Source organism: Rhea pennata, chromosome 2 (genome assembly GCF_028389875.1).
Source record: "Rhea pennata isolate bPtePen1 chromosome 2, bPtePen1.pri, whole genome shotgun sequence".
NCBI lineage: Eukaryota > Metazoa > Chordata > Aves > Rheiformes > Rheidae > Rhea > Rhea pennata.
The window spans coordinates 30,266,854-30,280,434 of record NC_084664.1 but is presented as its reverse complement, the minus strand read 5'-3'; the positions used below and the strand labels follow the sequence as shown (position 1 = coordinate 30,280,434).

The 13,581-nt window shown below is 37.3% G+C and overlaps 1 protein-coding gene across 4 annotated transcripts in view; it reads right to left on the bottom strand.

Moving 5' to 3' along the window:
- Positions 1-5,793: 5,793 nt before the first annotated feature.
- Positions 5,794-13,581, bottom strand: part of PHF14 (PHD finger protein 14) — a 167,426-nt gene continuing 159,638 nt past the window's right edge. For 2 of the 4 annotated variants that reach the window (XM_062569178.1, XM_062569182.1), the window contains one exon: positions 5,794-5,974. In XM_062569178.1, the coding sequence (XP_062425162.1) occupies positions 5,900-5,974 (75 nt within the window). In that variant the 3' untranslated portion in view covers positions 5,794-5,899. Of the gene's footprint in view, positions 5,975-9,900; positions 9,983-13,581 lie in introns of those variants that run through there. The other 2 variants (XM_062569179.1, XM_062569180.1) reach the window with 2 other exon arrangements.

The following is a 13,581-nucleotide window of genomic DNA, read 5'->3' as shown; positions in this document are numbered from 1 at the left end:
AGAGGTAGAAGTCTAAAGATATAAAGATTTCAACTGATTATTAAAATACTTAAGGGAAGATAAAGGCTTAATGACATTATTTCAGAATCCAGATATTTTAGCAAGATGATGAAAATAAGATGTTTGTCTTTATCACAGAGAGACAAGAAAAATGAGGTATCGATGACTGAAACACTGATGCTTAAAACAAATACTAAGTAATGATGCTGCACATACAGTTTCAACAATTAAAACTAAAAGGTCCCAAAGTCTTTCTCACGGGTAACACTACTGTGATGTAGCTTTTATAAGCCCCATCTCCTCCACAGCTAATTAGTGTTTTGTATTCCCCCAGGGTTTTAAGCACTTGCTGAGTATTGTCTCATGTAGTCTGTAAAATCTTCAAGGCACTCACTGCTGACTGAAGATTGAATTTCTCTCCGTATTTTTTTCTTTCCAGATCACTGGAATTGGCTGATTTTGAAACAATTCATTTCACGGTCCCAATTTGCAAACTGTCTGTAGCCAGAACTCCTACAGCTATCACCTCCAATCTATAGGAATGAAAGCTCTAACACTGGTCAGGAAAAAGCTTTTCAAATCACAGTAATAAGCAATTTGTCAATAAGCCTCAAGTTGCTGTTTTATATACTGGTGCTTTTCCAAGCTTTTTCTCTCCGTTACAAGAACGAAGATGTTTCTCCCCAAATCTATCTGCCTGCCGAGTCACAGGGCAGAATAAATCTTGCCTTCTCTCAGTATCTCTCTCTACAACAATCTCATTTGGCACAAATGGTAAAATATTCACAGTAAAACCGCGTTGGCAACATTACAGTCTCTAAAAGGACTATTCTTTATTTCTCCCATACAAACTAGAAGTATGCAGCAGAGTTAGGGTGTCAATCACTTGCAATACTAATTACTTCTTTGTGTAACTTATAATCGCTGGTGCATTGCTAAAACACTACAGAATGCATTACTTTACCTGCAAGAACAATGAAATGCTATCAGCTTGTTTTAACACTCTTGCCTTCTACGCTGTAAGAGCGATAGACATAGTACATAAACTTCCAATAATATATTAAAACTTACAGTTATTAGATCAGTAAGTATACGATGTTCACTACTATCCTTAGGGTATGAATCAGAAAAAAATGGTGTTACTGTGCCATTATCTGCTGCAGTACTCATGGTATGCTATTAGTTCATCATTATAGCCCCTTCAAAACAACATGATTTGGCAAGAAAGCATTTAATAAAAATTTGATCAGGCATAAAATGACTGTATTTTTGGTTAAATTGTAGAACCATAGCATAATATCGGTATGGTATAGCTTTTGTTTTATTCAGCTGTTTAGTATGCTGTAGGTATAAATGAGAGACTTAAACCAAGCATCATAGCTGAACCTTTCAGACATTAATGTGATGATAGCTGTGTTATTATGAGCCTAATGATATCTAGTGCACACAAGAATACATAGGTGTCATGCTGGGAAACCAATGATCTGGCTCTCATTTTGACTGCAGGCAAAAAATATCTCATCAAAGCCATAAATTTCACGAGTCTGTTCCCAAATTTAAAACCCTTAAGGAAATGGCTTTCATGGTTCAACAGTTTTAAAGGGTTGCTCTACTTGGCTTTGTAACAAGAAAATTAATAGTTCTTCTAAAACAAATCGGAATTATGCCATGGCTGCATGCATTTTCATGCAGTTGCCTTCAGCATTTTACTTTCTTTTCCAGATAACATCACTGTAGAATCCACATTGAACTCACCATGGGGAAACATTTAATACCTACTATGACTGCTTTAGACTATGAGAGCTTTAGATAGGTGACAGAAGTTGCTCATTCATTCCTATGCAAAAATGGCTTTCTTTAGGTAATGCAAAATAGACTCATTTTCTAATCAACCTTCACTTTTCATAGTGTAAAACCACCTGTCCAGCCTTACGTTAGGGAGAGCTGTTTCTCTAGTATGTTGTAGGGCAACTAATTCAGAGGTAGAAAGAAGGTTTATAGAACCACTACAGCAAAGAGGGATTTAAGTGAAATATGTCTCTTTAGTATGTTTTTTTTTTTCCTTTTAAACATTCTTTATGCATAAATACTGTTTCTCCTGAGAATGAACAATCATGTTTAAATTCTTTTCTTCATTTAAAAGTATAACAAGCTTTTCTACAGGGTTGAAAACAAATATTGTTTCAGGATTAGCTGCTACATGTCATATTTTGTGCATATAATGCACTATGATCTGTGCTGTTCAGGAGAAAAATCATACACGAGCACTACATGGCCAGTGTAGGAATATATTTCAAGATGTCATTGGAAACATAACAAGAACACTGTGAATTCTCATTTTAACTAGTAAGAAGTTACACAAATACTGGGATTAAAATATGAAAATATGTTTCCTCTTGTGTAGTATCCTCAGAATTGCACAGCATTTAAGATCCAAATATTTCAGAGCCTGTAGAGCTAGAAGCAAGAGATTAATTAAGCATTTTCTGAGAACAAAAAATGAAGTCATAGCTAAATCATGTGCTCTTCTCTAAGGTTAAAGTGGTGTATATACTAGATACAATAGTGCTGGAGTTCACAAAATCCTAGGCAGATCACTGAGAACAAATACAGATGATTGAATAAAAACAATAATACGTAATACATTTGCTGTAATATGAGAAATACGACAGTTTCTTCTTAGGAACAGAAAACAATTACCCCTTAAGTCACCCCAAAATAACTATCATTGCAAACAAGAAAACTTCAGTTCCCAGCTGGGCAACACCACTCACTGTCGTGCATCGTAGGGGCCAACCTGGAAGCAAAGATCTTCTCTCTAGACTTTCAGAGCACCATATCATTTTTATGCATAAATAGAAAGAGAATCAAAGTGAACAGGACAGATTAAAACTGGCTGTTGGGGCTCATGTATGTGTCTGTGTGCACGTGTGTTCATATACACTGGTTCAACTGAATCAAATTTGTCTAAACTTTTGCCCATCCCAGGTTTAAGTTAGCCTTCAAGGAAGGACAAGGTGATGTAGAAATAGAAGTCAAATCTGAATATCACCCTATGGCATTTGGTACATTAAATTACCATGCTTAGTTTCTTCCTGCTTCGAGAGGCAGATTGCATTTAGTACTCCACCTGGCTTATGGTTGTCTGTAGCACAGATACACCTTAAAGAAAACCCACATTTTTTTCACAAGATTTTGAAGACATAGTTCTGATGAAGAGTAACACTCTTCATCATGTGTCACGTGCCAGTCCTACGGGCCTGTTGCGGCCATCTGCTTTACCCAGCAAGCTGTATCCAAAAAAAAAAACCCCTCAGAAACTGCGAGAAAAATATGTGAAAAAATGCAGTGAAAATTCATACTGAAAATCCAAGAGTAAACAAAGAAGTCAAACCAATTGCAAACTGAATTTAACCAGAATCAAAATAAATAAATTTACCTATTCCAGTACAGTGTTTATTTGGCCTTTATCAGCCAAAAAAAATCTATTTAGAAAAAAAGTCTACACTCAAGTCACTAAATAGGTCTCTTCCATTTTTCTGGAAGGATGAAGTTAGGACTGCATTTTAACTCAGTCGCATTTGTTTCAGTTACTCTCAAATCCAGCTGCTGCTGCTGATACTGCTGATTATTCTTTTGCAGTGGAAATTTCTATTTTCTCACATTTAAAAATTTTTGGAATTAAGTAACTTAACTTGGGGATTAATTGCTATTTATCAGTCCTGATTGTAGGTTTCTGCTGATAGGTGTCTGTTGGATTTCTGAAAAAGTTACTGAAAGTACGATTAAGTAATTACATATACTATATACTTTCACATTAGATTCTCAAGAATTTATGAAATATATACTCTTTTTAAAATCATCCTCACTATGCACCAATTGAAGGCTTCAGTATCTTTCCACATCTGTAAGTCTTTCTCATCCAGGTGTTTGAGAGCCAAGTAATACATTTTCAGGCAAAAACTGAATTTCAAATAACTACCTTTCCTGTATCAGGAACTGGTGCAGTGCCAGGCTGTCACAGAGCTTAGGCCCACAGCAAAGGTACAAACTTACTGCCATGGACTGAGTGAAAGTAGATTATTCTGCAAAATGGAGACTGTATCTACTAATTTCAGTAAGAGAATTTGCACGGATAAACTCAAACACTGAGTGCATTCAGGGTGGTCGGGCAGAGACCACATCACGGTCACGGACATGGTCTCCCTCCCATTACACTACAGTGATATTAAGCCCTCTCCCATATTTCCTACACAAAGCTCGCGCTCTCACCTTTGCTTAGCAGCCTGCTGTCGCCTCCTTCAACGCTCAGTTGCCTTGCAGCCCTTCCCGACGACGATCCTGCATCTTCCTCAGGTTCTGGTAATTGCCAAGCTGTGAGAACTGACCTTGGCTTTCTGGGTTAGTCTAAAAAAGAAGGAAGAGTCACTCCATTCCCTCCCTCCTCGTGATCCCGCCGTGGTGCAGAGGGCTGTCCATCAGGTTCCTACGTGGTAAATCTGCGTGCTCCTGTCCTTCACCTGTCTCTTCTGCTATCGTAAACTGAAATCATACTCCCTCTTCTTTCTGCGCTGGCCACAGTGGCTGATCTGTACCAACCAGACCAATGCTGAACTTGTTTTATATCCTAATTTACATGATAGCTGCCCTCTTTCAACTGAGAACTACTACTAAACTCCTGTAGAGTAATTATGATTGAAATTTGTCCAAGAACTATGTATATTTGAACCTCATGAACCAGAAAAGAATATTACTGAAGCATATTCATCCTGTTTTAAAATATCTGAAACTATAATTTATACAGATGGGATAAAATTGACTGGTGAATATTATTTACAATCTGATTTAGTGCCCAATATACCAAAAAAGAGTAAAAACGCAGAACAGTGGGAAAAGAGGTGAACTTTATCAACTGAAGAAAATTCAGCTCTCCTAGATCAAGATAAATTTCACTGTAGAGACTTGAGTGATGGTTGCTCTTTTTCTAAAATATGCAATTAGCAATTTCCTGATTTCTTCTTGTAGTGTGCCGCCAAGCTATCTGGCCAGAGACCTACATCTGAGCTTCTTGTACTAACCTTCCCATTGACTGACCTGCACAGACAGAAAAACTGGGGTTAATCTGAAATAAAAAATGCTGAGTGTAGGATTTTTTAAATATTTTTCGCTACCGACTTAAGGTTTTATGACACAGCAAGAAAAGTTCTTTGTTAGAATGGAAAGATGGGTAGAAAGAAATTAAATTTGGATGGGATAACCTGTAAAGACAAAAGCTTGACATTTATTAAAAAACAATGATCATATGCAGATGAAAAGGTTTATATGGAAGAAAATGATAACACAACATGAAACAAACTAAAAATCACAATAAGTATGCAAAAGCCAAGTATGTTTGAAAACACACAGGGCATATTATAAAATCTTTGCCCCTGTGCAGTCCCTGGCAACATTTATTTTTATCACTGATCAGAAGAAATTTCAGTACTTATTTAGTAGATTGTACATTTTCCTATCTCTTAAGTATCAAAACTCTCACCCAGAAATACCAGAATGTGCCTGAGTTATAGCTAGCTTTTCAGGATAGCACTGCTCAGTGTAGTTAAAAAAAAAAAAATTTGACCTGTTTGATCAGGAAATGTTATTAGTGATGGATAACACATCAGCTTTCTGCACTGTGTTCTAAAAGCTTTTATAATTATATTGGTATTGTGTTTCAGATCTGAGAATTCAGCTTTTAATATAATCATAAATGTCACCAAAAGCCACTTAATTAATTTCCCAGTGCAGCACAAATTTAATTTTCAATGACTTTATTGAGAATATTTCTGTTAATTTTACAATGAGAAACTATAATCACTGTTACACAACTTGTAAATATTTCAAACAAGACAGTAATCTCCTATTTTTTTGATTTTTTCTGTTCCAAAGTCAGCTCCTGAGATGGATTTTTTTCATCAGCTTCATTTTCATCTTCCTACAAAAGAAAATGAAAACGCAAACATTAATTAATTTATTGAAGAGGTAAGCCTTTTGTACTTGTATGTATATAATACATGTACAAACAAAATATATGTATATATTTTAGCCACCTCTTGGCTGACTAATAAGCATAAATATAAACAGTAATTGTCATTTATTATTTATTGAAGAGTTTGATTTTTCTGAAAAGCTGAAATGAAAATGTTAAGAATATTCAAAATTTTAAAAAGGCTATTCATCTACATTAAGATTGAAAGAATAATTTAATTAGTAAATGTTTTATTTGTAGCCCTGACCACTCACTAAAACATACAAATATGACATGATATTCAAACTTTTGCAGCCATTTCAGACTTTTTCTTTGCTCTTGAACAGAGGTTTCCACAAAATTACTCTCAAAACACAAGAACTTTCATCATTATTCTAAAAACTACTTTTGAAAAGCAACTGCCATTGAAAAATGTTTCATTTTTTTTGAGACCAGATACGTTTACTTCACCATTTGATAAAAGGCAATAAATTTAACTTCAAAGACACTTTATGTGCTGCAGCATCGTATTTTTGTCCCATCTAGCATGTTTTCTTGACAGGTCTGCCAATTTTCCAATTACTTGTACCACCATATGTTATCTGAAGATCAGTCAGGTCTAAAATAGGAAACATGAGCATGTCAGGCAGCAGCATGCTTACAATATTCCACAGCTTCAACTCCAGGAGTTGGGCTCATAATTCACTATGGGCTTCTTTGGGTCATACTGTAAAAATGAAGTGACATTATAATGCTCGTTTCCATAGGAATTAATACTCTTTTGTGTTCAGTCTAAAATAGTGACCTCCAAAATACAAATTATGAAAGTCTAAGAGAACTAGACTAAGTTCATGGGGCCACTTGTAACCCATCACATCATGAACAGACCTTTCCACTCATTCAAAGTACGGCCAGTTTTCCTGTCCGTATTTTGATTTACAATATGGAGACTTTTCTTCATTCTGAAAATACAAACAAAACCCAATTCCATAACAAAAAGACATTTGGGAGCTAAGAGGTACTCTAGCAATGCCCCTCATCATAACCAATATCAATTAATCAAAGCAAAGAGAGAGAAAACAATGAAGAAGTTATGTCATATCCATGAACCCTGGGTACTGTTTCCTGTTTTAACACAGGCCCCTTCTATTATTTTAGGCAAGTAACTTTATCTCTTTGTTTCTGGTCCTCCATCCTCTACTTGAAATGGGTGCTTGTGAGAATAATTAGAAAAATGACTTTAAGATACTGAATATATAGGAAGATCACATGAGCATCACAAAATAGAAGAGCAATGAAAAATCTCATTAAAAATTGTAGTCTTATATTATGTTACACAACATTAACATAAAATTGAAAAGCCAGTTTCTCTATTACGGATGCACCTATTTCAAAGCATTCTGCCTCTAAATCCTCTCTCCCCTTCCTGGGATAGGGTAGGCCGTGAAAAATATTGTCACAACTGACCACAAAAGGCTAAAAGCTTTTCTTCTTATGTTTCTGGATCATCATCCTTTTAAAAAATTTGTAGGGTGCCCTGTGGCACTTTTGGTTCAGGTGAGGAAACATGTCTGTGCATAGGTGTACACCAACAGCCTGCTAATGTGCATCCTATATTCACGAGAGAGCAGTCTACAGCACACACATAGAGGTCAGACTTCTCAGGAACATAAAGGCTAGACAAAATGTGCAACAACAAAGCAGCAGCATGTAAAGATGCTTGTGTGTCAGATACACTGCTGACGAGAGACAAGGAACGCTGCTGCATTAAACAGCCACCCACAGGAACTGCTGTCCCTTACAGAAAAAAACAGTAAGGCTCTTTTATAAATGACTTATATAAATAAGAACACCAAATCTGCGTGTTTCTGACGTTGCTTACTAAATGGTCTGGAAGTTGTATCTCTAATGGCTCTCTGACAAGTAATCCACCCCCCTATCACAGAACCTGCCACTAACCCAACAGCCTTTCTTATACTCCCTCCTATAGGGAACCAAAACCCTATGCAATTCCTTTGCCCACATACTTGAAATATTGCTAATGGGTTCTTCTCCTAATAGAGCAAACATGTAGAAATTTAAAAGATTACAGGAAAAGGAACTGGGACTTGCCTCCATTGAGGACTACAGGAGGCTGAGGGAATATGAAACTCAATGCTGAACATTAGCCTCCTGAGCCTATTTTTCTTTGACAAAATGTTTGACCCAGGAGAAGAGGTTTTGTAACAGGATCTTCTGATTTTGTGTAGACTTGAAATGTTTTAATTCTGTGTTCATGAGGTCACGTTTGATCTCTGGCAGATTTCCTAGTTTACAGCAATAGCTGCAATGATCAATGTCTCCTGAGATACAGAAATGACAGCTGACTGGCTAAAGGCAGTGCAGGCTTTGCTTGGATTAAATACTAAAGATGGAAGCCTTTGCTTCAGGATATTTTGGAGTACCAATACTCTTTTCTACATTCATTTCTGTTGTTTCAACCAGGTAGAACAAATCTGAACAGGTAAAATATACAGAGTATAAAGAGGTTTTATGTGGGCAGACTTCCAGGGACATCCAGGTCCCTCCTCCAATTTTGTGCTTTTTAAGCACAAGAATTTTCTGAAGAGTGTCATATTATATCATGCTTGTATCATGCATATATAGGACTTCTTAATATTATATCATAAATATACATGACTTTTTAATTTTGTAGAGGCATTTTTACTCCAGCTCTGTTTTCCAAGGTCAGAAACTGCCATGTTTCATTTTGAAACTTTCTAAGTGCAATATCTCTGAACATGGGTGACTGTTATGCAAAAGGCAGAATAACGATGATTCACCCTTTTTTATGGTAATACATTAACAGGAGGAGAAAGCCCGTTCTTTGTCAGATGTGTCTTCAGCCAGGACAGTTCCTTGATGTGTGCATTGCCACATGAATAACAGTGCTTACACAAAAAGAGATGGCAGAAGTGATGGGCCAGGGACGCTGGGGAGTCTGAACTACCTCTTCTGGCATCCATGTAGATCACTGCCAGAAAAAAGTGACAGCAGTGGCCTGAAAATGACAGGGTGGCTAATTATTGTAAATTGTCAGAAAATTATGGGACGTGAACTCCCATCAATTAAGAAGTGGAATATCACTGCCAGTTTACTCAGGAAAGATTTAAACTGGCAATTGAGGGAGTATGCATTAACCACACTCTAAGATGTGCAGACTGACTGACTGTTCCTTCAGCTTGCTGACACTGCAAAGTTTCAATGCAATTTTTAATCTTTTTCCTTTCTCACAATGCAAGAGGCATGCCAATGACTGCATATAGAACACTGAATTAGTTGAAGTTTTTAATGTCATTAATAATGTTTGAATTTTCAACTACATAGCCGATATAGCCTCATTATCAAGAAATGATGCCAGAGAGACTGAAGATTAAACATGTTTAATATGTTTGTTTTACTAATTATCACCTACTATTATAATGCTTTTAATTCTAAAGGACAGCAAAAGAAAGAAAGCATTCTATTTTTACATTATCAGTTCATGATGGCAGTGTGTAAAGTTGCTACTGTTGGTGAAGTTCTGAATTCCAGTTTCCAGTTCACAGTAATTCAATTCACATTATTCACATTAACACCTCACATCTCTATTTTACTTTTTTATTTATTCTGCTTCAGCTGTCTATGATTTACTGTCTTGTGCTTTCTCCCCTAAAAATCCTGAAACAGAGAACAGTCATTTTGGTGTTAAAATGTAAAAGGAACAAAGTAATTTTTGCTAGTAGCTCCCACAAATCAAACTTGGCTCAGTATCTTTTCTGACTGCAGACAACTAGAGACTCAAATTCTGATAAAGCACATTTTGAATTCACTCACCTAAAATATTCCTAAGCACAGATCTGGTGATTTGTAAGAGCGTAAAGGGAAGTGAATTCCTCAAGATTACATTATTACTTTTACTGAGAAAGTACACTGAACAGCCCAAGGATTATTTTCCTGTTGGAATGAATTAAGATGGCATTGTTATTAAGCTTGGAATTGTTATTCTTATAAATTTACAAAAACAATAGTGACAAGAAAAAGTATAAAGGGCTTTAAAAGTGCTCTTAAACACAACACCCTGAATCAAAAGTTCAGTTCAGAGCTCCTTAAGCCACTGACTGCAGGAAGCTGGAAAAGCCTCACTGGGGAGTGGGGGGGCCAGGGGGACCCCGAAAACATGTTCATGTTTCTCACACTCCTTTCCGAGGCATCTCTCCTTTCCTCGATGGAGCAGGGTATTGGATTAAAGGTCCCTTGGATGCCCTAGGGATGTTTTTAAATATCCTATGGACATTTCATGGTTCAAACCACTCAGTCGACACTAGGCAGCTGAGCGTTCCTGGGTCACAACTATTAGGGTGAACATTTAAGAACCGAGAGCCTACTACCTGGCACCTAAATAAATGTTGCAAAGTATTCATACAGTACTGAGCACTCAATAGTTCTGCTGAGGTTAATGAGAATACTAAGCACCATGATATTTACATGCCCTTAGGAACCAGAAAGCAAAGGTAAGGGGCTTACTTTTAAGAATCAAGCTCCGAAAATTTTGACCTGACAGTTGAGATTGTGTGTTTCAGTCATACAACCTAATCTCCTTTGGAAGCATGTTGAAGGCCAACTACAAATGGTGCTCAGAGCACAGCACAAGAGGGTCCACGTGAAAAGTTAATTCTGTAGTAGTTATTCCAGGATATTCCCCCATCGACAAATTCTGACATAAAACCCAACTATAAATAGGGTTTTGAGTGTCCCTTTCTCTTTTTCCCCCTCTCTAGCCATTTTCATTTAAAGTGTCTGCCAATTTCTTTTTATTCCATTAGTTAATGATACGAAATCTGGAAGATAACAGAGAATTAGACAATTCTTAACTCTACAGGGAATCTGACATAATGTTCTGTATGTAGAACATATCACACATCAATTAACTGTGCTGGAAAATGCACCATTTTACAGATTGTGCATTAAACCATATCTGTAATTTGTCTCTTCCTATACATTTCATAAAAAAAAGGCATTCTAAGCCTTCAGTGACAGAATCAAAAAACTGTACAGGATGTTTTTAATGCATCAAGATGGAGGAACAAATTTCTAAGTAAGTTCTATTACAAAGAGTTATTTAACAAAATAGATTTACTATTTTTGTGCTATGCAAAGTTTAACCCATATTATAAGCTTAACAGGCAGCTACATATTATAGTATGATGTCAATGAATACTTGAACAAATAAAAAAGGAAGCAAAGACCAAAACCATACATGTATACCGAAGAACGACTAATTAGAGGTTTCTCTTTACTTTCACATAAACTACAAGTACCATCTCAGAAACACTTAGGGCCAAATTCAGACACTATTACTTTACAGAGTATCTTAATCCAACAAATCAGAGAATCATAGAATCAGCAAGGTTGGAAGGGACCTCTGGAGATCATCTAGTCCAACCTCCCTGCTCCAGCACAGTCACCTAGAGCATGGTAGACAGGGTTGCATCCAGGCGGGCCTTGAATATCTCCAGAGAAGGAGACTCCACAACCTCTCTGGGCAACCTGTTCCAGGGCTCCGTCACTCTCACTGGGAAGAAATTCCCCCTCATGTTCAGGCAGAACTTCCTGTGGTTCAGTTTCTGCCCATTGCCTCTTGTCCTGTCACACGGGACAACTGAAAAGAGTTTGGCCCCGTCCCCTTGACACCCTCCCTTCAGGTACTTGTGCACATTGATAAGATCCCCCCTCAGTCTTCTCTTCCCCAAAGCTGTAATAGGACTTATATACTAAGCTTCTGTGAGCTGGTCCAACTGGTCATAAGAAACAGCAAGTATTTCACAGGATAAAAAGTAAAAAGTCTTGAAGGCTTTGTCAGGAAATTAAGCCTAAACAGGTGAAAGATTATATAGCCTATTCAAGCAAAAGGAATAATTATCACATGCACTCCAGAAGAATAAAGGATGTTCTTCAGCGCAAATACATGGCTAGAAGATTTCTGAGGCTGTTTATACCTACATTTCCTCTAATGTGGTTCCTGCAGAGATTATACGTCTTCTTGAGTAGAACCGTGAACTGCAATCACCTACCAAATGGTCTCAAGCACCTGAGATGCCAACAGGAAGGGTAACCACAGCCAGCAGTAAGATCTGAACTGGCTGTCTGGTCAGTGGAGGAGCTTTATGCACTCAAATAGATGGAAAGCAGTTACTCTAAACACTTCTTAACTCTACAGAGGACTCATAAATACATGTAAAATCACTATATAAAATCAAGATTACTGGGGAATTTTTGCACAGCGGTCACACACCTCTCCTGAGTCCCCGGCACACACAGTGCCTAGCCACAGGAAAGCCCACAGAAAGAAAGCATTTTAAAGCTTGTTAAAGCTTAAACTTCTGAATGACATTTAAAAGGTACTGGCAACCGCCCAGCCCACTTCAAGGCCCCACAACTCCTTAACTGTGCGTACTGACATATGTGCCCTTTCCCTACTTGAGCTGCAAAACTATTTAATGTTAAAATGTTGGCCCCACTGGGCATTTTAATGCTACTCACAGGCACCGGCCCTTGGGAATGCCACAAAAGCTGCACCAAAACCCTACATAATGCCCATGTCACCATCTAGCAACAGTGAAAGACATGTGCTGTTCCCTGTGTCCTTTCACTCGGAGTCTACTCTTCACTTCTATTATAATAGTGAAGATGCCACTGCTTCTCAGAACAAAGTGCTAATGTAAAAATATATAAATATTACTGTTCATATCTCACTGAGGGGCTGCTGTCCAATTAGCAGTTCCAAAATCTGCAGTATGCAGCAGATATTTCATCTTCCACCTCACAGATAGAAGATATAAAAACAATGGTTGTAAGTAGGTAAAAATGTTTTTAATACCCTTCAAAAATATACCAGGAAGGACAGATTTCAGATTTTTTTTTGTCTATGTTAAATTCTAAATTCTTATTTTCCAGTGTAATAGTCAAAGTGTGGAGGAAAATGAGCCTGGAGGGCTATATATTAAGAGTTAAATCAGTAAGGAAGCTGAGCATCAAGTAGTGAAATTCTAAAGTTATTTTTCTTCCAAAGTCCACGCTATCTTTTCAAATATATTGCTGACAAGCCCTATAATGAAGAGTGGTGCAAAAATACAGAGTATGACTGGAACAGTTCTTTACCAATGGATATTAGAAGCAAATATAAATTTCCTGTGATAGATGAGAGGTTTCTGTCACTGCAGCTATGCAGTGATAAGGCAGCTGTTTGTTTCCCAAGGAAAGGAGACCCTTGCTACATGGATCATTTTCATAGTGACAGCCTTGACAAGTTTGACATTTGCTTCATGAAGTATTCTGAAGCAGCCATCGAGAAAATACACCCTCTGGGACCGCTCGCCAGCTGACAGTCTTACCTTTTAATGTGTATCTCCATTAATTCTTACTGTCAAAACCCACCAAATCCCTACAACAGAATCTCTGCTGATCCGGTACGTTAAAAACGGGGGCTATGAATGAGCTTGGCATTATAATGTAAGTAAACATGACATCAATTAACTGAATGCAGCTCTCCACCC